The 25,144-nt window shown below is 51.1% G+C and overlaps 8 protein-coding genes and 1 non-coding gene across 9 annotated transcripts; 5 read left to right on the top strand and 4 right to left on the bottom strand.

Annotated features, from left to right (window-relative positions):
• Nucleotides 1-3,464: 3,464 nt before the first annotated feature.
• SMAC4_08328 (uncharacterized protein) lies at nucleotides 3,465-4,533 on the bottom strand (the record flags this gene model as incomplete). Its single annotated transcript, XM_066090781.1, has 3 exons — nucleotides 4,191-4,533; nucleotides 3,937-4,058; nucleotides 3,465-3,886 (listed from the first exon to the last, which is right to left on the bottom strand). Exons 2-3 carry the CDS (start codon nucleotides 4,022-4,024, stop codon nucleotides 3,465-3,467), a joined length of 510 nt encoding a protein of 169 aa, XP_065946265.1. The 5' UTR covers nucleotides 4,025-4,058; nucleotides 4,191-4,533.
• A 1,308-nt stretch (nucleotides 4,534-5,841) lies between these two features.
• On the bottom strand, nucleotides 5,842-6,348 carry SMAC4_13309 (uncharacterized protein; the record flags this gene model as incomplete). The annotated part of the gene is made up of 2 exons (XM_066091364.1): nucleotides 5,842-6,015; nucleotides 6,226-6,348. The coding sequence occupies 2 exons, from the start codon at nucleotides 6,346-6,348 to the stop codon at nucleotides 5,842-5,844; spliced, it is 297 nt and encodes a 98-aa protein (XP_065946264.1).
• Nucleotides 6,349-8,387: 2,039 nt separating this feature from the next.
• Nucleotides 8,388-8,459, top strand: SMAC4_13308. Its single transcript has one exon. It is a non-coding gene; the product is annotated as a tRNA-Trp (tRNA).
• A 1,154-nt stretch (nucleotides 8,460-9,613) lies between these two features.
• On the top strand, nucleotides 9,614-11,372 carry SMAC4_08329 (uncharacterized protein; the record flags this gene model as incomplete). The annotated part of the gene is made up of 5 exons (XM_003347311.2): nucleotides 9,614-10,447; nucleotides 10,550-10,617; nucleotides 10,685-11,009; nucleotides 11,103-11,235; nucleotides 11,306-11,372. The coding sequence occupies exons 1-5, from the start codon at nucleotides 9,823-9,825 to the stop codon at nucleotides 11,370-11,372; spliced, it is 1,218 nt and encodes a 405-aa protein (XP_003347359.2). The 5' UTR covers nucleotides 9,614-9,822.
• Nucleotides 11,373-11,864: 492 nt separating this feature from the next.
• SMAC4_12864 (uncharacterized protein) lies at nucleotides 11,865-13,334 on the top strand. Its single transcript, XM_066091118.1, has 2 exons — nucleotides 11,865-12,683; nucleotides 12,743-13,334. The coding sequence occupies exons 1-2, from the start codon at nucleotides 11,877-11,879 to the stop codon at nucleotides 12,938-12,940; spliced, it is 1,005 nt and encodes a 334-aa protein (XP_065946263.1). The 5' UTR covers nucleotides 11,865-11,876; the 3' UTR covers nucleotides 12,941-13,334.
• Nucleotides 13,335-13,500: 166 nt separating this feature from the next.
• On the top strand, nucleotides 13,501-14,208 carry SMAC4_08330 (uncharacterized protein; the record flags this gene model as incomplete). Its single annotated transcript, XM_003347312.2, has 2 exons — nucleotides 13,501-13,677; nucleotides 13,752-14,208. 2 exons carry the CDS (start codon nucleotides 13,501-13,503, stop codon nucleotides 14,067-14,069), a joined length of 495 nt encoding a protein of 164 aa, XP_003347360.1. The 3' UTR covers nucleotides 14,070-14,208.
• Nucleotides 14,209-14,697: 489 nt separating this feature from the next.
• Nucleotides 14,698-15,606, top strand: SMAC4_08331 (uncharacterized protein; the record flags this gene model as incomplete). The annotated part of the gene is made up of 4 exons (XM_003347313.1): nucleotides 14,698-15,115; nucleotides 15,207-15,246; nucleotides 15,325-15,376; nucleotides 15,451-15,606. 4 exons carry the CDS (start codon nucleotides 14,698-14,700, stop codon nucleotides 15,604-15,606), a joined length of 666 nt encoding a protein of 221 aa, XP_003347361.1.
• Nucleotides 15,607-15,712: 106 nt separating this feature from the next.
• Nucleotides 15,713-18,670, bottom strand: SMAC4_08332 (uncharacterized protein; the record flags this gene model as incomplete). The annotated part of the gene is made up of 2 exons (XM_003347314.2): nucleotides 15,713-18,357; nucleotides 18,430-18,670. 2 exons carry the CDS (start codon nucleotides 18,668-18,670, stop codon nucleotides 15,854-15,856), a joined length of 2,745 nt encoding a protein of 914 aa, XP_003347362.1. The 3' UTR covers nucleotides 15,713-15,853.
• Nucleotides 18,671-20,002: 1,332 nt separating this feature from the next.
• Nucleotides 20,003-24,103, bottom strand: SMAC4_08333 (uncharacterized protein). Its single transcript, XM_003347315.2, has 3 exons — nucleotides 22,999-24,103; nucleotides 22,521-22,939; nucleotides 20,003-22,456 (listed from the first exon to the last, which is right to left on the bottom strand). The coding sequence occupies exons 1-3, from the start codon at nucleotides 23,149-23,151 to the stop codon at nucleotides 20,389-20,391; spliced, it is 2,640 nt and encodes an 879-aa protein (XP_003347363.1). The 5' UTR covers nucleotides 23,152-24,103; the 3' UTR covers nucleotides 20,003-20,388.
• Nucleotides 24,104-25,144: the final 1,041 nt, after the last annotated feature.

The raw sequence follows: 25,144 nt of genomic DNA, 5'->3' as shown, positions 1-25,144 counted from the left end.
GCCGGTAGCTCTCGAAGCCGAGCTCTTCGACAATATCTACCACTCGAGGAAAATAAAGGGGCGCCGAGGATAGTACCGTTCAACGGGCACAAGCCGCATCGAATGACAACCACCTCGAAAACTCTGCCTTAGGATGCCGCTTGCCGGACCCAAAACGACTGGGCCGCATTCTAATCGCTATATCTTCTTCGATCCTCAATGATATCGATAAATACATCGACTATCTCCTTTTTAACTAAGGGAGGACGGCGGACCAATTTTGGAGGTTTCTCCCCTTGAGATTTCCCTCCAACGACGTTGACCTCTATTACTTCAAATCAGCTACGGGATTTGTGGGAGTCCGTGCACGGGCGCGGACAGGAGGGCTCAGCCCGAGCAGCAAATGCTAATTGGGGCCCCTAACTAAGGTATCTCTTTTCGGGGGCAACGAATTTATCTGGCTTTAAGCTGTGGTTTGCGCTCTACTTTTTGGGGTTATAGAGGGAGGATTTGGGCTCTTTCTTGTATCTATTCCGGTAGCTGTCACACATCTCATGCCCTTCGGGAGGCGGAAGTAGACGTTAAAAATAACAACAACAACAACAACAACGAGTTCGACTATTACCAGAACCAACAGACGGAAAAGCCGAAGGCGACAATTCCGGAAGAATATCGCGGACACCCGGCTTTCGTCAGCAAGCATCTTGAAGGACTACCACCACGAGGACCGTGGGATCATGAGATCAAGCTCAAGGAAGGAGCCAAGCTCAAGTTCTTCAAAGTATACCACACCAATGAGAAACAAAACCAGGAGTTGAGGAAGTACTTGGACGAAGACTTAAAAAGAGGGCACATTCGGGAATCCACATCGTCAGCAGGGTACCCCATCCTCTTCGTGCCGAAGAAAGATGGAAAGCTACGACTTTGTGTTGATTACAGGCAACTGAATCATAAGACCGTGAGAAACAGTTATCCCCTACCCTTGATTTCGCGCATCCGGAATCAATTAGGAGGAGCACGATACTTCACGCGCCTTAATTTACCAGTTGCCTACGCCCACATTCGCATCAAAGATGGCGACGAATGGAAGACACCATCTTGCACACCCTATGGACACTACGAGTCCCTCTTTATGCCCTTCGGGTTGACTTATGCATCTGCGACATTGCAATCTGTCAGCGACCATGCCATTCGACCCTATCTCGACAAGTTCGCCATTTGCTACTTGGATGACATTCTCATATATTCCAAGATCCTCGAGGACCACAAGGAACATGTGGAGAAGGTTCTGGATGCACTACACCAGCACAACCTTTCGGTCAACATGGAAAAGAGTGAATTCCATGTGAGGGAGACCGTGTTTCTTGGGTATCTGATCTCGGAGAACGAGGTCAGGATGAAACCAAGCAAGGTGGAAGCCGTACGGAACTGGCCTGTTCCCAGGAACACGACCGCTGTACGCAGATTCCTAGGGTTTACCAACTTCTATCGCATGTTTATTCGCTATTACGGGAAAATCGCTAGGCCATTGTACGAGCTCACCAAGACGGAGGCTGTTTTCACATGGGGAAGGGAAGAACAGGAGGCTTTCAAAGCCATCTGCGATGCAGTTACCGCATACCCTGTGTTGAAGCTTCCTGACCCACGCAAGCAATTTGAAGTTGAGACGGATGCGTCAGATTACGCTATGGGAGGACAGTTGGGACAACGCAACGACCAAGGGAAATTACATCCTCTAGCGTTCTTCTCAAAGAAACTAGAAGGACCCCGGCGCAACTACCCAATTCACGACAAGGAACTTCTAGCTGTTATCGAAGCATTCCCAGAGTGGAGACCGTATCTCAGCGGTACTACAAAGGAAGTGCTAGTCTACACCGACCGCAAGAACCTTAGGTACTTTACGATTACGAAAGTACTTAATGGATGGCAGACGCGATGGGCAGAGTTCTTGGCGGAGTTCAACTTTCAAATTGACTACAAGAAAGAATCAGGGAATGCCCGAGCAGACGCGTTAAGCCGCAGGGCAGATCATGTGAAAGATACAGCAGAAGCCTTCGCACCCTTGTTCCAGAAACAGCCAGATGGAACGCTTACGCACCCTCTACAAGAATGGGTAGAATGTTGCGCCATCTACAGGGCTAAGGACCAAGCCCTCAGGCGACAGGCTACTATCGCCACCCCTGAAGACAGGCAGCGATGGGAGAACAGCCAGGACGAAGGAGTCACCCTCCAAAGTGACCGACTATGGTACCACGACAAGGCCTATGTGTGGCCAGAACAGAGAGAAAACCTCATCGTGGACGTCCATGCTTCCAAGATAGGAGGGCACATGGGCATCGCCAAGACCATAGCCAGGATACGGCAACACTACGACTTCCCAAGAATGAAAGCCGAAGTAGCTCGAACATTGCAGGCCTGTGAACGCTGTAGCAGGACCAGGGTTGCAAGACACAAGCCATACGGGTTTTTTGAACCCTTAGAGGTCGCAGAAAGGCCGTGGAGTTCGGTAACTATGGACTTTATTACCAAGTTACCGCCGTCCGCAGACACTGCCACAGGAATCCGATACGACAGCATCCTGGTAGTGGTGGACAGGCTGACCAAGTACTTACTTCTTACCATATAAGGAAACATGGTCAGCAGCGCAGCTTGCGGATGTGGTTCATCGGAACGTTACTTCGGTACACGGATGGCCGAAGGAGTGGATTACGGACAGAGATACCAAGTTCGCCTCCAAGTTTTGGCAAGCCTTAATGGCCAAGCTCGGTACCAAGAGCAAGCTGTCAACCGCTTACCACCCCCAAACGGATGGATAAACGGAACGGATCAACCAGATCGTGGAACACTACTTAAGGAACTATGTCAACTTCAAGCAAGCAACTGGGTAGAACCATTACCTACTGCGCAAATGGCATACAATACCTCGCCAACAGAAACCACGAAGGTGACACCTTTCTTCGCGAACTACGGATACGAGATGGAACAATTGGAAGGACCCGATTCAAATGTTCCCAGAGCCTCAGTTAAAGCCCAAAAACTGCATATGCTGCACGAAAAACTGAAGCACGAACTCGAGTTCGTACGTCAGAAGATGAGCCGGTACTACAACCTAAAAAGGCTCGAGGGACCTCGCTTTAAGGAGGGGGATAAAGTCCTTTTATCCACCAGAAACCTAAGCACAAAGGGACCCAGTAAGAAACTGGACGACCGACGAGCGGGACCTTTTAAGATCAAAAAGAAAATCTTAGATGCGGTATTCCAATTGGACATTCCCGACGCTATGAAACTAAGATCACAATCATTTCACGTATCGCTACTGGAACCGGCATCAAGAAACGCTAGAATCAACACTAGTGTCAGCATCAAGGACAAGGAAGAAGAATGGGACGTGGAGCAAATTTTAGATTCAAAAATCGAGGAAGGAGAGCTGGAGTACCTCATCAAGTGGGAAGGATTCGGTCCCAAAAACAACACATGGGAACCCGTCACGAATTTGAGTTGCCCTGAGAAGTTGGAGGAATTCCACCGGAGGAACCCGGATTGCCCAGGGGCGCAGGAGTACCTAGCCAAGCAGTAGGGTAATCGTACACGTCGAGGGACGACCAATCGAATGAAGGCACGGAAGCATTAGGCGCGCCAGCCGCTTGCCTTTGGGGCAGCGTCTGGGCCTGCTCCTCCACACGCTCCTCGGCCTCCAACGCCTCCAACTCCGCCATACTGCGCTCTGTGAGCTCACGACTCTTCGCCGACAGCCGTTCTTGCTCTTGTTTCAATTGATCCAACTTGGCTGACTGAGTTTTGAGCGATTGCGTCAGTTCATGAATACTCTGTGTCAACTCTTGAACACACTTCAGAGCCTCCGACTCTGTTTCAGACACACGAGCCCTTTCTTCAAGGACGATTGCCACTACTGAGGATCAGCGACGGCGCAATTAAAAATGCCAGGAGGAGACTAACGTTCTATATCAGTGACCATACTTACACAAGGACGAGCGTGACGAACGCAACCTCCGCACTTTCCTGCGTCAGGAAGGCGCTTGCACATCAAAGAACGTTGAAAACAACGTTGGTAGGGATCACTAGGAAGACCAAACCGCTCGATACGGGTCAGCAAGGACTGTCGTTTCAAAGCAGCCTTGGAAGGGCGTTTCTCAATGCGAGACAACATGACGACGGACCGGAGAAGGGGAATAGGACAGGAAAGGACTTACAATATCTAGGACAACGTTGGGGGTCAGTGGAGAATAAGAATCTAGCAAGAACATGCAATGAACCCAGTAGCCGTCGAGGACGTTGGCTAGGGAGGGGAAGCATCGTGTTACGAACTTATGAGGACACACGGGCCAACCACAAGGCTGGTAGCATAGACAGCCCAATAAGGCTAGACTGCGTAACGCCAGGACAGGGAAGAGCTCACAGGACAACAAGGCTCGCGCTAATCAGAGTGAGCCCGCAAAACCCAGCACCAAGCACTAGGGGTTCACGGTTGCGTGAACATCCGGAAACAGATATCTCGCAGAGGGCGAGCAGGTATAAAGGAACGACTGGAGAACTCAGATTCTCAGATAGTTCGACAGTAGTCAACAGACATTCAGACCATTGTCACCATTGAGACCAGTACGCAAGCATACTTTGTTATGAACCCTTTGGCTTCACCGAACGACTCTGATAGTTATTACCTTCAGCTATCTCATTTAGGCAGATCAGACTGCCGTTCGTCACATATATGCGTTATGAAATTAAATAAAGAAAGCGGTCAAGAGTGGAAAAATCTAGGCACCTACTTAACGGTACACCGCCGGCCTACATTCTAATCACTTATCCTTTCTTTCCTTAACTTTAGCTATGTTATCGTTTTATACACACTCGTGGTGCTTCTGTTAAACGCCTCCATATTACATTCTAACAAAACTAAGCTGTACCTTATGTTCTACTTGGGGCTTATGCACTTATAGTTGCGTTCTACCTCTGTACAAATAGTATTTCCCTGAATTAAATTCAGAAAGTGCTTAAGGGTAGTAGAATCTAAACCTAGTTAACAATTTTTACCCGATCCAAAGTCTAACCTCTTTCACTCTTTCTTTTAGCTTAAATTAATTTATAGTATTGTACACATTTAGGGTGCTTCGGTTAAATGCCCCCGTGTTGCATTCTGTTAATCATTTTCCAAATATATTAAATTTATAGCGGTATTAACTCCGGACGCCGAAGTTGTTGGAGTTTAATGAAGTAAGAACGCTAGTATGCGTTCTGCGCTAGCGGAGTAATAATGGATAAATTAACCTCCTATAGCGCAGATTTGGATTATAATATATTAGTTCAAGCTTACGCGGGTATGATAGCAACGACTCTTATGATTGTTTGTCGGAGGGCTGGAAAAGACGACAACAAAAAGGGCTTGATTGTTGTTGTTTTGCGAAAGAGGAGAAACGGAAACCAGGGCAGCCTAAATACCTGGAAGGGAGTGCCCAGGGCACGGACTTCCAACATTGTTACTACCCACACCTATTTCTCCGCTCGTCTTTTTCTATTTTCCAGCTTAGTATATACAGATTTCCAAACGGTTAATATGCTGCGAGGGCTTTAGAGCACACTACCAAGGTTAGTGAATTCCTGATAGTAGGTTCACGGGATTGTAATGCAGAAACCGTTAATTTGTCGTAGATTCACAACGGAAGTTCTTCCAGGGTCTGGTAGCTACATAGAGTTGGTATGACCTATGAGCCTCATGCTGTGATCAGAGCTATGCTAATATCTGGCTTGAACAATAGTCAATCGCCTGCTCTGAATGGTTACAAGGCTAACCCTGTGATTGTGTATCCAAAAGCTGGTGCGTGCCTATCAAATGCCGCCCTATAGCATCTAGCAATGAGCGAGGCTGACAAAAACAGCCCATGCTCCTTCCGGATCATCTGAAGTAGTAAAAACCACCTCCCCAGAAACATACTTATCCCCCGGACTGCACTGGTCCAAGATCATCTGTGCCCCGTCGGCTATTTGCCCATAACTGTTAAGATCGATTCGGTAATTAGGGTACTAAAAGATGACAAGGTCACGTTTGATTAGCACGTGGGTGACCACAATTTGGCTTAAGGCAGATACACAGAGAGAGAAACAAGTTTCTTGTGAATAGAAAAAGTTCCCTGTGAATGAAAGAGGGGACAAGAAGATTTTTTTCGTGGAAAAAACGGCAGTCGTACGTACCACATTAGTCCAGTGTATGTCACTATTGTGAGAGCAACTGACTCGTTCAAAGTCAATGGGACCCAGGGATGGGGAACCGGTTACTCTGTTTCTCAAAAATTCAATCCCCTCTGCGATTCTCCTCCTCTGGACGGGATAGCCATCGGCATTGCATATGATTTTCATGTCCCAACGGTCGCTAAGAGATTTTGGAACTAGTTCCTTAGATCGAGGCTAGTTGAACGAAGGCTCGTTTGATGGAGTAATCCCTGGTACGCTTTGCGGTAAACATTGAGTATTGCTGATCAACTGCGAAACGAAGGTTAGACGGATACTCAACAGATTGATGAGATAAGGACGGTTACCTACCTGGAGGATAGCGAGCGAAATTGAGTAGGCGATCTTGGAGAGACGCATGGTGGCTATGGTTGCTAAGTGTCGACCTTTGGGTATGTTTAGGGAAGTGCGGTTGACGATCTTGGAATGTATCTAAGAAGATCGGATGTTCCTACTTAGGTAGAAAGAATGCACATGAAGTTTGATAGGAGAGAGGCTGAATTTTGATATGCTTGTCAATACCTACGGGGTGTTGTATGGTAAATGACTACATTGATGTTGGAAGAAGGAAGAAAAGCAGAACTAAAGAAAAGGCACAGAGACTTCTGCTTTTACAAGTAAATGTTTTGAGGAAATGTGTTTAGACTAATTATGCAGCGTAGATATTTGTTCATGCATGCATGCACTCAATATCCAACAGCGCCTCGGACATAATTGATTTCGCTCTTCTATTCCATATACGATCTGATTATGCAATGGATACTACAGAAACTCGCGAAACTGCCAAAAGTTCTTCTCAATTTCACGCCGGCATATATGCAGGAAGTTGGCAGGATCAGGCTGGTCACTGTGCCTTCGGATGTGTGCAAGTTAGTATGGAGGTTAATGTCCTTCGGTTTTTAGTAACTAGATGAATACATTTGCTGATGTATACGTGCGTATGGGGCTGATTTCTGGCAGACCTCTGCTAGGTTTCTGCTATATGCCGGCGTTGAAAAGGGAAAGGCGTTTTGTCAATTTTTGTGACGAACGGAGTCTGATCTGCCTAAATGAGATAGCTGAAGGTAGTAACTATCAGTGCTGTTCGGTGAAGCCAAAAGGTTCACAACAAGTATGTTCGTAATACTGGTCTCGGTGATAATGATCTATTGACTACTGTCAAACTATCTGACAATCTGACTTTTCCCGTAGTCCCTTTATACCTGCTCGCCCTCTGCGAGATATCTGTTTCCGGATGCTCTGCTGAACCCCATAGGTCTATCTAATGAGTGTTGGCTCACTGAGAGGCTTGCTCACTGTGAGCCACTGCGCCTGTGAGCGCCTGCATGTGCCATTGGATCCCATGTCGTCCCTGATAGGCTGTGTTGTTTGTCCGAGATGGGGCAGCCAGGTCCCAATGGTCTGGCCGTCCTTTGTGTCACTTAAGTTCGTAACAATTTTGTGGATTCCGAGAGCGTTGAGTTTTGTTTATACATGCGGAAAATATTCAACAATGCCCCGGACACAGCTGGCCTTATTAACCCATTTAGGCTGGTAATTACTCATCTTGACAGGCTAAGGACAATGTTCGGGATAGACTTTATAATATGGCCATCTGCTCCCTTGCCGCTTCAAAGCTCAATTGCATAGCGTGTAGTGTATAGTGCCTAGTACTAGTTAAATCAAGCTGTCAATATACTTGAAATAAAATGTCCCTTGTGGTGTAGCGTATGTATCTGGTACTTTTGCACAACTTATTTTAGATTTGTGAACTTTCTTATAATTTTCATAAAATAAAAAAAGACGTAGACCTTGTTGTTGTATTCCAGCTACTAATAGTTTTCCAAGCAATTTGATTTTATTTTCGTCTGTCCTAAAATAAAACCTAGTCCCAGATTTGTGCTACCTTCTTCTTAACGAGTAGAGAGGGTTGAAAAAATGTCCTATACTGCACTACAGCTGTTAAGTACTACTTGTTACATACGTGAAGCTTGTAATAGCAGTATATATATAAATAATTCATTATTAAAAATAACCCAAATCTTAACACACTTACTAATTCCGTACACTACTTCTTCCCTAACTAAGCCACTTATATAGCCCTATTATCCGAGTACACCCACCCGTAGCACTAGTAGATTTTCTCAATTCGCTTAATAGAAACTTAATTCTAACGGATTTTCAATAACGGCCTCATGGCGCAACGGTAGCGCGTTCGACTCCAGATCGAAAGGTTATCCGTTCAAATCGGGTTGGGGTCATTTTCATTTTTTTTTCATTTCACGCAATTGCGCCTACGCAGTGGATATCGGAAATTCAAGCAAATTTTTTTGAGGTTCCGCACATCGAGGTCCATTCGTGGTCGGACTGGGGCTGGTAGTGGGAATCCCGGTATTGTAGCGGACCGTTTTGCTGTTCACGTCCGGACGCTCTCCTCCTCTACCGCTAATTCTCATTCGATTTGGATTCCTCTTAGCGGGCCGCCATACCCGATCTGGGTCTTCAAGCGAGTGTCTCGCGCTCAGAGGGTTACAGTGGGCGTGCAGATGGGGGCCACTCTTTACCCCTAGAAGTTTAGCCTCCCCATATAAGGTATCCAAATCGAATCAAAATTAGCGGTACCAGCCATAGGTCCTGCGCTGAGGTCACGTCCCTCGGGTGTGGGTGGTCCTGTCCATTTCTTTTGCTTCGATACTCGTTTCTGCACTTGATCCGTGGCACCTCGTTTCAGGTGCGGCACGTGTTAGTTAAGCTCCAGATTCGCTTGACGTTTGGGTTGATGACATCATTTTATCAACCATGTTATGAGAACCAAAAGCCCAGGCCACGAGACAAATTGCCAGACTGGGTTTATAACCCATAAGTTATGTGTCGTAACTGAATGGCTCTGCTGATGCGCAACTGTTCGGGGCTGATATTCGTCGACAACCAGTCAGAGTGCTTATCCGCCGGCAATACGTAGTTCTCAAGTCCTCTTTCCCCATTTCTTCATCCAAACGGTTACCAACCACTTGCTAATATTTGACAGCTGGACACAAAACGAACCTGAAGCAAGCTGGAAACCCAAAGGTTGCTTACACTCCTGCATGAAAGAAGTAATGAACACCTGAAGAGCGCTTGTCCGTTTGTCGTCAATGCTGCCTCCGCAAAAGGGGTGACGGCGGTAGTGTGCTTTAACCTACGGCGATCCAGGACATTGCACAGGGGCATCACACACGGGCGCACCGCCCCTTGTTGGTGCAGCCCAGCTTGGTTCCTTGAGGTTGTATTTCCAGGTTTCGACGTGCCGGCATCACGAGGGAGGCCCTCCCGATCGTGTCAACGTGTCCCGGCGTTCTGGCCAAGCACAAGGCAAGCGACGTGCAAGCGTCATGTGAGGGGCCACTAGGATGCCACTAGCAGCCCTAGCTGTATCGAATGCTGATCTTCCATCATGGTGCAGTCATGGAATCCTTGATTGATCAATCGAGCAGCAAGTTCATAAGGCCTTCATCGTGGCCATGTTTTGTGTCTTCAGCTGGCTCTTGGTGATCCCGTTTGCTTTCATGCTCTTGATCAAGTTCCTCCCGCCAAGGCCTCGACCACCTACCTTCCGACAGTGAACCTCAGCAGCGGCTATTCACCATGTCGCTTCCGTCCACATACCGCCGCTCTGAGTCGAGCATGCTCGAGCACCAGACCTGGCGCGATCAAGGCTTCGAGCCTGCCGAGACATCCCTCGCTAACATGATGAAATCCCAAGGCCTTGTCCAAAAGTTCAAGGTTACCCATCTACTCTCCTACCTTGGCCGACTGAACCCCATACCGATTGGCGTGTCCAAGAACGACGCAGTTTGGCTTTTCGATAATGTTGCCTTTCGCGGCCCAAATGGTACATGGCAGGCAGAGTTTGTGACGGCTGTTTTCGACGCGCGCGTATCAACCAAGTTCGTTGAGATTGTCGGCGACATCGCCGAAAAAGTGGGTCTCTCCAAGGGCGACAAGCAGGAGAAGACGATTGAGCAGCGCATTACTCCTTTTCTCATGGAGGTCCTCCCTGGAAGACGTGTCGATATCAAGTTTGGCGAGTCTACCGCGTTGCGGCTGGGCCCTGGAGGCAGGAACGGAGTCAGCAGTGACCTGAAGAAGCTCCCCGACTCAGCAGCTGGAACCGTGGTAAAGTCAGCAGCCGAAGTACCATCTGGCGCAGGAGGATTGCTGGAAATGAACACATTCTATACGGAGCCTAAGGGCTGGGCTGTCATTTCTGGTATGCTTGTGGTCTTCGGGCCGTCTTTTGATCGAGAGACAGCTTTCTTCCCCCACACAAACCGCCCGATGTGTGCTTCTAACACCCGATCCTCTAAAACAGATGTTGATGACACTATCAAGATCACGCAAACGAGTGATCCTGTGGGAATCCTACGGTCCACGTTTGTGGTAAGTTTAGCATTCTCCGCGTTCGATGATAGACCTCGGACATTGATGGTATCTCACCCTTCTGTAGGCAGAGCCGACGCCAATCGCAGGCATGCCAGAGCTATACTGGCAAATCAAGGACATGGTGACGCCGTCTGCACCGTGGTTCTATTTGTCGGCATCACCATACAACCTTTACCCTTTCCTCCGGAACTTCACTCACCGTTACTATCCCCGGGGCCAGTTGATCCTGCGAGATGCCAGTTGGATGACCATTCCAGGGTTGCTCTCCAATCTTACGCTGGGAACCCAAAAGTACAAGGTCGATCGCATGAAGAAGCTGTACGAGTGGCTACCAAAGAAGAAGATGATCTGTATCGGCGATTCAACGCAAAGCGACCCCGAAGCATATGGTGAGCTGATGATACCTTTAATTCGGAAAGAGAACAAGTGAACCGTACCAGAAACCCCACTGGCTGGCTAACAGTTGGCATAATGTTCTGCAGGCGAGATGTACAGGAAGCATCCAGAATGGATCAAACTGATCCTCATCCGGAAAGTTACTGACATTGCCGCTGTCGGTACGGAAACAAAGAATGCTCCCAAGCGATTCGAAGAAGCGTTTAAGGGTGTCCCAAGGTATGTGCAGCGACTTTGTACGGCTGAGGTCCGCTTTTGAGTATTGGATCTAACCTTGCGATACCTGCAGAGAGGCGTGGCATGTGTTTGAGGATCCTGCCGAGTGCCGTGAACGGATTCAAAGAGTGATGGGCTAGAGGCCAAGTTGTTTACGGCACTTCTCTTTACCTCTCTACGAACGAGCTGTGAGTTGCGTCTGGTGATGGCGGTATGCCAGGTCCAATGCTCACACTTGAGTCATGTGCTTTAGTCGTGTGAATTTTGCCTGAGACCTGCTGTGGTACCTGCCTCGTCGACTTAGTAAGATCTGGCTTTGGAGGTGGCACGTATATATTCCGAGGCCACCCACCACCTCTTCCCGTCATGGGGTCAGAAGGCGGACATGGTCTTTCCGTTATGTTATTTAGTTTGCTTGGACGTTATGACTGATGAATGATACGGATACCCATTTTGTACAATAGTCTACTTTTCTGTCAGTGATTGTTCAATTTTGATGGGGCATAGGCACCTTGCTGGCCACTCCACCGAACGAATGCGGGGAAATGCAAGCTTACCCCATCTTCTGTATTGTCCGCACCCGCCTCTGACGGGACCGAAAGCTTGTCTGTCTTGGTTTTTACGTCAGCGATTTATTTATCCGAATGGTCCGCTTCACCACCCGTCCCCTCCTATCTGTGGGACATTATTGTAGACAACTGGGCCGGCTCAGAGCGATTACACCTGTTGCCTTGTACCTTCCGATATCATTAGCTTCACATCAACTGCCATCCGCCCCTTTGCAGCGTGTTCCGTTTACCACCCCTCCTAGTGCCACTGCCCTGTCAACCGCAGCTGAAAGGTTCATGATGTCGTCCGAAGGTGCGGCAGCAAAGCGACAGAAGTCCAACAAGGATGTGCCCTACAGCCTCACCTACTGGCCAGAGATCCCCGGCCGCGGCGAGTTCATCCGGCTTGCCCTCGAGGAGGCCGGTGCCGAGTACGTCGACACGGCCAAAACCGAGGGAGGTATCGACGAGGTCATGGCTCACATAAAGGGCGAGAAACCTGACGACGATACCAACCCTCCTATTTTTGCGCCACCCATCCTCAAGCACGGTGATCTTGTCATCAGCCAAACCCCCAACATTCTGCTGTACCTCGGTCCGCGATTGGGTCTCGTACCCGGTGTCGAGGAGGATCCGGATGCTTTGTACAAGGTCAACGAGCTGGCACTTACGGCGCTGGATGGCTTGAGCAATGAGCCCCACGACTGCCATCACCCAATCGCATCTGAGCTGTACTATGAGGACCAAAAGGAAGAGGCCAAACGGAAGGCCGAACATTACGTCAAGACGCGGTTGCCAAAGTTTCTCGGTTACTTTGAAAGGGTCTTGAACTCGAAGGCCAGCGGCGAGGGCCCCTACCTCTACGCAGGCAAGCTGTCATATGCGGATTTGGTCCTCTTCCAGGTATGTTCCATGCCATAAAAACACCGGTTGCTGTTCACATAAAGACTGACATGAGATAGTGTCTGGATGGCCTCAAGTTCATGTTCCCCAAGGCTATGGCGAAGTTGGAGAAGGAGGGTAAGCACTCGAAGCTGTTTGAGCTGTACGATGCTGTCAAGCAGAGGCCCAAGCTCAAGGAATACCTCGAGGGTCCTCGTCGGCAGAAGTACAGCAGTGGCCTTTATCGGTACTATGAGGAGTTCGATATTGAGGGCTGAGGGTAAAGAAAATAACCGACGAACTACTGGACATTCGTGGGCATAACTTATGGGTTAGAGTTCATTGTCGGTCGACCGGTCTGAAATGGAAGTCGCGAATTCGGAACTCAAGCTAATCGTGAGAGAATGCGCTCTGTTCGTGTTGCCTCGTTTCTTTTCTAGGGTCTTGATGTTCCCAGGTTCCCCTACCTAACTCCCGGGGTAATAACCTACGTTCTTTATCCCCCTGTGTCGATCCATTCGTACATGGGCTGGAATAGTCTATGCGGCATCTGGGTCATTATGATGACGTTATGATTTATCCACTACAAAACCCCAAAGACTGCAGGCGTCCTGCATCTCGTCGGCGTTTTCGTTTCGCTATTTGAGTTTCCGTTTCCTTGTGATTTTCCTTCTAGGACTCAATGCTCTCCCGCGTCACTCATCGCTCCATCTGCTCAGGTAGAACTCAACAGAGTTTCGTACTAGGCGCTTTCTATACACATTGTTTACTAGACCTTCGGAGGACAAGGCGACTAGATCATTGCCAGTTTCACCACGCGAAGCTGCTCCAACGCACAATGGTTCCATTCCAGACCCCCAGTAGCGATCCTCCCAAGCATGAAATGCAGTATTTCCCCGACATGACGACAGCTTTGCCGTCTGAGTCTGGCGAGTTCCGTCGTGTTCTGTGGACCGGGCTCTACTCTCAGCTCGTACTGATGACTATCCCCGTGGGTGGAGATATCGGAGAAGAGGTAAGTATCCCGCGGCCTGTCTAGTGCTATTACTACCTCTACATATACCGGTCAGGGATGCTAAGTCATGGCAGATTCATACGAGGGACCAAATTCTCACTTTTACCTCGGGCGTCGGCCTCGCCCAAGTTGGGGGCAAGGAACAGAAGATCAAGGCAGGCGATATGGTAATTGTACCAGCAGGAACAAAGCATCAGTTCCTGAACCAAGGACCTACCCCCTTGATTCTTTACACCGTCTACTCACCGGCTGAGCACAAGCCAACATCGGTGCATAAGACCAAGGAGGAGGGCGAGAAGGAGGAAGAAGAAGGTATTGATGTGCCGCCTGAATGGAGTCAAAGGAGCAGGAAGCAGAACATTGAGGAGGGATGGGTGAAGGCCGAGGAGTGAGTTAAGCATTCAACAACATGTTGGCATATTTCCGCCTTCCGTGTGTCGGGCTTTTTTCCCCTGTTCTCTCCTTTCTCTGTTGTCGTTGCCACCAACTCTCCTCACGGCTGCTTCATTGTACACCCTACGCTTCATTCTGCCTCCCGCGTTTTGAAAGGCTCGGATCGTGCTAGTGCGTGCGAGAACTGGTCGGCAGATTTGTCAATGCGTACCATTTTAACAGCACGAGCCTAGGCACGCATCAAGTATTTTTGTTCATGCAAATCGAAAGTCACCACGGAGCTAGAGGCGCGTTGCATGTGACCGTGATGATATTGGAGTGTTGTTATGATCTTGCTTTTCTTCTTAAGGCTTCAACGTTTCAACTGCAACGCCGGGATATTCAGTGCCGTAGCACTTTGGGTAAATGTTGCCCCATGAGCCAAACATCATTCCACCAGTAGGGATCCAAACATTTGGGCCTTGAAACATTCAATGGTACCTCTAATCAACCAGAAAACATATAATGGCAAGGTTCTCCCTGATTTTATGGGAAACATGAAGACCAACCTTACCATACCTAACCTCCCTCCTTTTCTTTACCCTCGCCTGACCCTGCGACGTCCAGACCTCGAGTCATCAAGCAAAGATGCAGCTTCTATCCGTTATCTTTCTTCCTGTTCTTCTGTTTGCCAGCCGGGCTACCGCCGCAACATGGTACTTCCTGCGCTACAACACCCCTTCAGGAGCCAGGTTCACTGCCTTCAGTGGACAAATGGTCATCCCAGCTCTACCCAAAGCGGCAGTCTACTACCTTTGGCCGGGCCTCCAGCCGACCGACAACAGCGGAGTGTATCAGAACGTGCTTGACGGACGGAGCGGCACCTGGTGGTTTGGATCAGGATGGTGTTGTTCTAACCCTTCGCTGCCGTGGGGCGGCGGGTTCAACACGTATGTGGGGGAGACGAACAGCTTCTCGAATGTGTTGAACAGTGACGGGGGCGGATGGACTACGATAACGACAAGGGGAACTAACGGCTCGCCCGTGTCCAATACCTTTCCTCTTGGTGAGTCCACGGGGAAAGCCTGCTCTGAACCAAGGGCAGAATGATGGGGAAGAAAAGGTGTGGGTGCTGATACTCTGGACTTGTACGACAGCGGGCAAATCTTTCAACCAGGCCATCTTCGCCATTGAACTGTAAGTTTCAAGCATTCTTTCCCGTCCAACCCCCAAAGCCAACTAAAGCCGCGGTGCTAGTACTGACGGGTGAAATAGGTATGATGTGCCGTGGAACTTCGGGGCCTTGACATTCAAGAACGTCAAAATTGTGAGTGTCATCCCGGGCAGTGGAATCTTTGACTCCCACTCTCAATGTAAAGGAATGTTAACTTCCCTGAACAGGTTGCGACTGGAAGCACGAACTCGGCATGGTGCACAGGAAAGCCAGAAAACTATAACGCGGCTACAAGATACGCCATTTCTGGTGCGAGGGCATCGGTCAGCGGTACGACCGTCACATGCACCATTGACTCGATGGTTTTGCAAGGACCTGCATAGGTAATAAGGTAACAACAGATAAACTCAACTCAGGTATTAGTCTGTCTCTTGACGAACTCAGCTGTCTTCACTTAGGCGGTATGATGGCAGGAAGTGGAAACATGTATATCGTGGTTATTATTTGTTCATGCGATGGTACAAAGGCAGGTCATTCTACCGTATCCTAGAGGTAGCAAGAAACTTCTCTCATCAATCATAATCATCGGCCCATGAGTTGCAACACACTATTTCTGTATACCACCACCCTTTAGAGCACAGCAGTGAAACCTTTGGTCAACGGGATGTTGACATCCACGCTCTTCTTCCTCAAAGCACTGACAACGGTGATCTTGGTGATCTTAAGATCGGTCTTGAATCCAAAGTCACCCTTGGCGGTCAGAACGCCCAGGGCATACTTGAACTTGATGTTCGTGACGCCCTGCTGCTCCAGGCTGACACCGTCATCAAGGTAAAGCTCACCCTCGGCAATGAGATCCTTGCCGACCGCGACGATGAGCTCAAAGTTCTGCTTGCGAAGCTCGGTGGTGGTCATGGCAGACTTGGCCCTGAGAGGAACAATGACGCCACCACGAAGGTAGAGCGGGATATCAGTCAAGCTCTGGTCCTTGACGGTGGCGGTCTTGCCCTTGCCGTAAACGACGTTAAGAGTGTACCAGTCATAGAAGATATCGTGGGGAAGGTAGACATCAACACTGGTCGAGTTCTCCTCAGTGACGGGAGCGACGAGGAGGCCGGAACCGTAGAAGTACTGGTGCTGGAGGCCAAAGGTGTTGGCGTCCTTGGGATAAAGGTAGAACATGGGGTTGATCATGGGGGTACCATCCAGGGACTGCTTGTACTGGGCAGTGTAGATGTAATCGAGCAGGCGGTAGCGGATATCGATGGCCTTGCGGGCGGCCTTAGCCACGCTCTCCCAGCGGTAGAACTCCTGGCCGATGACGGGAAGGTACTCGTTGTGGTTGCGGTAAAAGGGAGCAAAGGCACCGAGCATGGCCCAGCGAGCGCAGAGCGACTCGGTCGTGTTTCCACCGAAGCCACAAACATCAGCGCCCACCATAGGGATCTGGTAGATAGAAGCAAAGGCCATCATTGTGTAGATGCTCTCGCGATAGTGTTGCCAGTCGGCAATGTTGTCACCGAGCCATTTGCCAACCGAGTGGCCGGCGCCAGCAAAGGTGGAGCGAGTGATGATGAAGGGGCGGAGGCCAGGACGGCGGGCAAGCATGGCTCCGCGGGACTGAATCGACATCATGGTGCCGTAAAGGTTGTGAACATCATATTCAGCCAGGCCATTCTGGTGGATGGTATCGGTATTCACGGTCTTGTTAGAGAGACCGCCCTTGTCGGCGTTCCAAGAGTCCAGGTAAGCAGCCTTGTTGTGGATCGAATACTTGGGGAAGAGAAGGTCACGGCCAGGAAGACCAAGCTGCTTGCCGGCAGCAATGTTAACCTCGACAGTCTCCTGACGCTCAGCAATAAGAACATCACGCTTGGCAGGGGCCTCAATGGTCAAGGCCTTCTTCTCCTTGCATTCGGTTCCCTCGGGCTGGAAGACGCAAGGCCAGCCAGGGAGCTCCCGGGGAGGAGTCCTCACAGCAGGAGGCTCAGGCGGGTAGCCGATAGCGGATTTCTCGGGGTTGTCGCAGGGGAAGAAGCAAGGGAAGTTGGAGGGTTCGTTCATGTCAATCCAGAGACCGTCAATGTCAACGCCAGAGCTCGCAGAGAAGAACTGAGCAAACTCATCGTCCCAGTACTGGGTGATGTTGGCGGAGAACCAGTCGGGGAAGACCGAGACACCAGGCCATACGACACCCTTGTAGAGGGAACCGTCATCGCGCTTGAGGAAGACGTTTTGTTCGATACCGCGGGTCAAAGCGGGGTTCTCAGGTCCCTCTGCCGCCGACACGGCAGGATCGACCATGACAATGTACTTCTGGTCATTCTCATGGAGGTGGCCGACCAATTGTCTCATGGTCGCGAGAGGGAAACGCTGAGGATCCAGGGTAAAGACCCTTCTGCGGTCCATGTAGTCAATATCGGTCCACATCGTCTCAAGGGGAATGCTGGCCTGGCTGTAGTTGTAGACAACCTCGGCAACCTCGAAGGCATCCTGATAGCCGTAGCGGCACTGGTGGAAGCCAAAACCCCAGTAGGGCATCATGGTAGGGACCTTGGTGATCTCGGCGTATTGCTTAGCAACCTCGATCGGGCTGGGGCCGGCCACGAAATAGAAGTCAAAGACGCCTCCAAGGGAGTTATACTCGAGGTATTGACCGGAGCGGCTGTTCTTGTCAACGACGACGTCGATGCCGTTGGAGTTGAGGAACAAGACACCGTGACTGCCACTCTTGCGGTGCTCGTAGTAGACCGGGTGGTTGCCATAAAGGTTTGCTCCGTTAGGAGTGGAGTAGGCATCCTGAGACCAGAAAGTCCGGACGTAGTTGGTGGTGTTGAGGCGGAAAGAGTCCGAGTGCTCACCGAGACCGTACAGGTTCGGGTTCTTGGGGAGCTTGGTACGGAGGCGAAGGTACTGGGACTCGAAGATCAGGGAAGCGGCCGAAGTATCGAAGAGGACCTCACCGGTCTTGGCGCGGGTGACGGAGAAGGAGAAAGGGTTGGCCTTGTAGTTGAACTTCAGGGCAGACTTTTTGGAGTTCGTACCCTTGGCTGCCTGCGGGCGAGGAAAGACAGACTCGGGGATCTGATACACATCGTTGGCGGCATCTTGGATCTTGACGTGGAGGCGGTTGTCTAACACACAAATCCTTGATGTCAGCTTTTCTAGTCCCTTTTAATATCTGGTTGATTTATCGGCTAACTCACCCGTTTCGTAAGTCACCTCAAGGACGAGGTTGTCCAGATCAGTGCCGTAGGCATTGCATGCCTTTCCGGCAAGTTTGAGCTCCGCCGTCAAGCCATTGGCGCTCGTCTTGACGTTCGAAGCCTTATAGCCCGGGCACTTGGCCAACGGATCGTTGTTGACGGCGCGGATGGCCGGTGGTAGGGCGGCAGAGCAGAACGAAGCCAACAGCCCGAGGGCCGCGAGACGGGATCCCACAAGCATCTTGTAGTCTGTCCGGCTGGTTGGTGTTTGGTGACACAAACACACAAGAGAAATAGATTGCGATCCGGAGAGATGCCACTCTAAATGTCCCTCACACCAGAACCACGGGAGGCGGCATGCTCTTACTTATACACATTTCAGTCTGGACCAACCACATCGTCACCGAGCAGGGGAAATCTGGAGGAAGCAACACTGTTAGTTCCCGCCCCGGCAAATCAGGAAAAGATCGGCCAGTGACGATATTCCACAGACGGTTGGAAGCTGCAAAGTTGGGGAAGCTGGGGGGAATCCGGGGACAACGCAAGGAACGATTGCGAACGCCGCCTTGGGAGCCATTGTGGACCTTGAGAACCTTGGGACTGCCATGCTGAAGGTTCCCAATCCGTACCACCTCTCCGCACTCAATCATACATTGTCATGAGGTTTTTGCTAACGAAAACGCACCAACTCTCATGACCGCAAAGGTTCGTAGCGTCCCGAATCCCGCGATGGAATCGGAGCCGACCTCGTGTCGGCCTCATGTCGGTGTTGACAAGGCTTTGAGCGGGCCTATTCCTACAGACCAAGCCCGACTAGCTGGAAGGTGGTGAAGAAAAGCATCAGTTGAGGGGAGTATGGGCGGTCAACATGTGAATAACAAAGTCTTGGTATACTCTGCCCACTTGCCTTTTCCTACTGCATGTTGCTCTCTGGCTGGCCGGTGAGCCTGCTTTTCTCCAATTCACCGACGCCCCCCCAGTCTTACCTTCCCCATCCCCCGCTCTTACCCCTGGCTTTTCTCCGCATAAATATTCCTGGGGAAAAGCCATTGGCTCAAGACTCCATCAACAGAGTTCGGGGGTAGCATCGCAGGTGGGACTGATGGCCCATGTTCCTCAAGAAAGGCCCGAATGTCGGGATCGAGGATGCGAGGCTGGCCCACTGAACCAACACCAGAACGACCGTCCAAGGCGGAGAATCAACGGGCGGAGTTGGAGCCTGCAAGCTTGGGTTGTGATCGGGCTAGACTCCGACCGCGGTTGTGGTTTGCTAAAGCCGGGTGAGGTTCGGATGCCGAGATTTAGACCAACAACACCAAGCCCATAGTTCATCCTGCAACCAAGGTTGAGCTTGTCAAGCCTCACTGGAACCCAGTTCATAGCTCTAAGAACATCAGATCGATATCCGAGGTTTCCGAACGGACGGCAGACAGCTTTACCATTTCGCTTCATCGTTTCTGCACAGTCCCAAATCAGCAGGTGGTAAATCTCATGCTCGGGGCACCTTTGCAACTACACCTCATCAGCCGATTCATCCTCTTTGTACGGACGGAGTATATGAAGTCAACAGATACCTAACGCAAAGGAATTCAAAAATTTTATATGCCGCTATTAGAGTGGTCATGACAGCCCCCTGTGTTTATGGCCCTTATAGGGATGCACAAACCATATAGCCGCGGGCGAAAGACTAGACGCTGAACTGATGCTGCACCTCAGAATACGCTCCAGGAGAGTAACGAAACAATAGCATCCGTGATGTAAATACCAGGCTCGCTGTAAGACTCCAGCACCGCCTGAAAATACTAACTCCAGCAACTCTCTAATCATGCTTATACAGTACCCATATGCGTCGCAGTGCTTCTCTCTCCATGGCCTGGAAGATGCCGTGATCCCGATAATCCCAATAAAAACAAAGAACACCAAGATACGAAATGACTTTGATCAAGTTCCTCCCCACGGTCAGTCCACATCCATACCGTCCGAATCCGGCGCCGATAATGCCACGGTGATTGAGGGGTCCTCATCCTCTTTCTTCGTGATTTCAGCAGCAGCCGAGTTCTGATTCGCGTTCCTATCCGCAGGCATAGCTGATCCATTCTGCGGACAGAGCCTATACTTGTCGTCCTCGATGCGCTCAATAATACCTTCATCAAGCGCCCATTCTGCGAGCAGGCGATCTACGCCCATCCGATCAGCCTCTCCCTTTTCCATATGTCGACCGACATGTTCCGTCCACTCATCCCAAGATCCGGCGCCCTCAAAAGCGTTCTGGCAGTCGGGTTTGGGACAAGACGATCGCTGAGGAGGTTGCCTGCGCGTTACCAGACATGACGCTTGCATCTCCTTCACGTGCCCCTCCCACTCGGCGAGAAGTCCGGCCTCGGGCTTGGCACCGGGCTTCTTGAGAATCGCCGGGGCATGCATTCGTCGCAGATGCTGCGTAAACAAGTCTTTGCGGTTGAACTCATTCCCCTTGCCATCAGCGTTGCTTTGTGGACAGGCCGAGCACCGGTAATATTGCAGGCACAGGTGCTGAGAGGCTATGTGACGCTTCCACTCATTCTTGGATCCGAACGTGCTTGCACACCCGGCAAAGGAGAAAGCACACGGGAACGGCCTCGTGTGAGCAGCTGCTATGTGCTTACGGAGCGAAGACGAGTCCTTGAATGGCGCATGACTACAGTGGCTACACCGCGTCTCTTGCTTCGACACTTGTTTCTGAAGCGGCCTCCTCCCTGCTGCACCCCTTGGGCTTTCAGAGGGGATCTTGCCATTGACCACTCCAACCTTGGCACGAGGAGTGCCATAGGGGACGCCGTAGTGGATCTCATCCATAACGGTGTCATTCACATCGGAGGCACCGGGCTCTTCAGGGTGCCTAACTGCAATACTATCTCCCACCCTGTTGCTTTGTGCGTGGAGATCGCTCAGCATCTTCAACTGTTCTGCCGCTTCTTTCATCTCGTCGGAATCTTCTGCGTCGTCTTTGGTCTTGGGACCGGGGATCTGACCTGGAGGGCCAGGAGTGACCGGAACAGCTCCGTTGGGCGTGGGAAGCGGGACCCGGTGCTCCTGACGTGGTTGAGTCTCCTGTGCCAGTGAAGAGTAATGGTTCGTGTGGTCTCGCCGGTTCAAAGACGGGCTACCTGCAGCAGCCTCTCGTGCCTCAAGAAGAATGCGGCCATCCTCGAAGTCTTTGGGCATCGGCTGGCCGTTCACGGCGGACTTGACGAGTCGTTGGTAGAGATGAATCATGTTGTGCGAGCTGATGTATCCCAGGAAGCAGCAGACCTTGTCGTGCTGAACGATGTTCCATATCGAGAGCGGCATCGAGATCAAGAGCATAGTGGGAGGCCCGAGGAACATGCCCTCCACCGTAATTTTCGAGGCAACGGACGGAGGATTATGGAGCCATTGGTGGAAGAAGCCCATGTCCGCGCTCGCATCTCCCACGAATGTGGTACACACTAGCACTCTACTACTCTCCTCGAAAGTAAGGTCGGCTACTTCTGCGGCTGTGAGCGGCTGGTCATCGCGGGTCGACCTCCAGGCGTCCCCATCCACGTCAGCGGATTGAGGAGGCGACTGCAGCTGTGCAACTTCTTTCTTCAAGGGTCCCAGAACAATATCACGTCCCTTGGCAGGAGTCAAGGTGAAAGTCACAGGGACTCTCTCGGGCGGAGCTATCTTGGCCGTTCCATTGACCAGCTTGGCAACAGCTTGGGCGCTCTCGTGTTGCCGCAGTGTTATTAGCTCGTCGAGTAGCTTCTGAACGCTGAAGGGACGACCACTAGCAAGCTTGGTAAGAGCATCAGCCAAGGTAGCTGTGAAAGAGCGGGGTCCAGCCTCTCTTGAGCTCTGCTCCGGGGTGTACGCGGCAATGACCTGTTTGGTACCATGACTCCCGGCGGGAGGTGAATCCTTGATAGCACAGGTGTCTAACAAGAGCAGAATCTCTGGCTGGGCATCTTCGAACAGACATCGGACACCGTCCCACTTGAGCTTGGCAGCATCGTCGCGAGCGTTACTATACCCGTAAATGTCAGTCTGAGAAACAGGGGCAATACTGTTCGACAAGAGAGTCAACCTACCAGGCCCAATAGAGGTGGTTGTCTTGGCCAACAAAACCATGACCGGCGTAGTACACAATCAAGAGGTGATCAGGGCCGGCGTTCTCGAGAAACGAGGCCATCTGGTAGCTTAGCTTGATGCTAGGGTTGGGCACAGTAGGGATAACCCATTTCTCGGTGCTGTAGTTGTACCGGTCCCGAAACACCCTTTCCAAGAGCAGCATGTCTGCCTCAACACTGAGGTCCTCCTCCCATCTCAGCATCAGTACCGACACGCTCCTGTGAGGAACAAGTTGCTCCTTGACTGTCTTGATGTACATGGCAGCATCTTGGAGATGTCTCGCGTAGGCCTCGAACTCTCCACGTTCGGTAGGCGGTGCGGACTGGGTAGACTGTGCTGGCGACACGAGTGGTTCGGCGGCGGCGGGCTGGAAGTGCTGCTGTGGAGGAGGACGGTTAGAAGAGACATGTCAGATGGAATAACAAGGCTACCACTAACCTGGTCCTGAGGGAAAGACTGTGCTGGAGGCTGGCCCTGAGCCTGAGCTTGAGCTTGGGGCTGAGGCTGAGGAGTCGTCGATGGGAGAGCGGGTTGGGCTGGCGCATCGGAAACCTTGGGAGCCAGTCTCCTCCGCTTCGATGGAGGGTCCATGGCGTCGTTGATGTCGGCCACTTTGAGTATCACACAAGGGGCGGTGACGGCGGGACGGAGGTCGAGGACGACGATTGTGTGTTCGAAGGCAGGACAAGGAAGTAGCTAGCTGTCTCGAGGCTGAGCAAGCTCGAAAGCGCAGGGTAGATAGCAGTATCAGTTCTCCGGTAGTATGGATCAGTCGAGGCCACAAAGGACACGGCAGGCCGGACAGGACAAGGGTACAGGAATTTGGCTGAGGGCGCGATAATAAGGCTGTACTCGACGAGGCCACAACAAAGCCCAAGCGAGCCTTTACGAGCGGCCGACCTAGACGGCAGCAGATGCGTCAAGGAGGCAGTCTTGGGGCTTTAATTTGATGGGCACGACAGCCTAAACAGAGTGAGATGTCTGGCTGATTCCAAAAATGCGTTGTCGGAAGAGAATCAGATTACAATGGCCGCCAATCAATGACGGGAGAACCCTGTGGACAGCGAATTGGCGGAATGGGCCACAGAGATAGATATCCTTCCTATGCACAGCTCGCACACAGGACAGACAGGGCAAGGGCGGGAAAGAAAGAAGGAAAACAATTGATCAAGATGGGTAAAAATCCAGAGTCGCTGTGGTGTTGATTTCTTGTTGTTGTCGCGATTGAGACTGTCGAGGTGAGTCGTGTCGGTCGGCAAAGGTTCAGGTCAGCCTCAACAAGATGAAAAGAGAAGCGGGGGAAGGAGCTCAGGTCGGGTTCAGTTGGGAAATCTGAGGTCAGGTTGTCTCGCCTCGACAACAGCAGAAAATGAAGAGGTGAGGGCCCGGGAAGTGGAAGTGCAAGCCACCACAAGGTTCCAGGTTGCCCAGAGCCTCTGTTAAGCAGATAAGTACTCCCCGGTTGAGATACAGTGAGGTGAGGCTGTGGTGGTAAACTGAAAGCTACCTGACGGAGGAGCGACGAGGGACTGCAGCAGGTACTCGGCTTTGAATTAGCCTTGTGGCAGGGCGCGCAAGGTTCAAGCACCAATTGGATTCGCGGCCGATGATTGGCCCAGATGGTGGCGCCAAGGCTCCATGTCTGCACGCACCTATACGGATGGAGCCAGACAAGACCTGTGGAGCGGGGCTGACAGCACCTGGAAAGCCCACCGGGAAGCAGCTATCGAGAGTTATCGGCCACGGCCTCGTCCACTTGGAAGGCGTGTCTCCCCGACTGATTGGTGCACAAGCACTTCTCCGGGATTGCACCAGATGCGACCAGCCCCGCCCCTCGCAACCCCCAGTGGTCCGTCCGTCCAATCCCGTCATGTTTTGACCGTCTCAGCGACCTACCGGCATCTTTCCCTCTCCTCTCTCGTTCGCTACACGGCCCTGCACTCCTCACTTGTTCGAAACTTCGAATCAAGAGCGAGATGCCATTCCGACCTCGCCCTCCCTCCTCCTTGTCTCCGTCCATTCCCGTTGAGCCGACTAGAGCTCGATGAAGGATTCGATAGGGACACAGCTTGACAGTGTACTGTCCACTATCATTCATTATTATCAATCATATCAAAATGTCGTTGACGATGGTGCCCTTGATGAATAGCCTGCTACATAGAAGAATGCTGCTAACCTTCCGACGGGAGTTCAAGGCCGTGTCAGTTTTCATGCCTCTACCTTAGAGCTGCACCCTGACCCCTACCTAACTTTCCCTTGCCATGTACCCAATGCGCCAGGCTTGGATTCTGTCAGCTGCAGCGTTGCGGCCTCACCTCACTTACAGACCGACAAGACCATGGATCCTCGCTCGTTTCCCCGCCGCCTTTGCCTGGTCTTGTGCAATTACTGCGCAGACTTGTTTTCCAATCCCTTTTTGCCTAGAATCGGGCAACTATTTCAGGCGCCCTTCAGACAACTCTTTGGCCAAGTCAGGCTAAGAACTCTCTTTTGAGCTCACTCTTCCCAGGAGACCAAAACAACACAACAGAACAAAGACAAGGCAAGGACATGGAGAGTTGCATGGGGATGCGTCTGTGCCCAA

The sequence above is a fragment of the Sordaria macrospora genome, chromosome 2, assembly GCF_033870435.1.
Source record: "Sordaria macrospora chromosome 2, complete sequence".
Taxonomy (NCBI): Eukaryota; Fungi; Ascomycota; class Sordariomycetes; order Sordariales; family Sordariaceae; genus Sordaria; species Sordaria macrospora.
The sequence above is the reverse complement of the archived record's forward strand: the minus strand, read 5'-3'. Positions and strand labels throughout refer to the sequence as shown.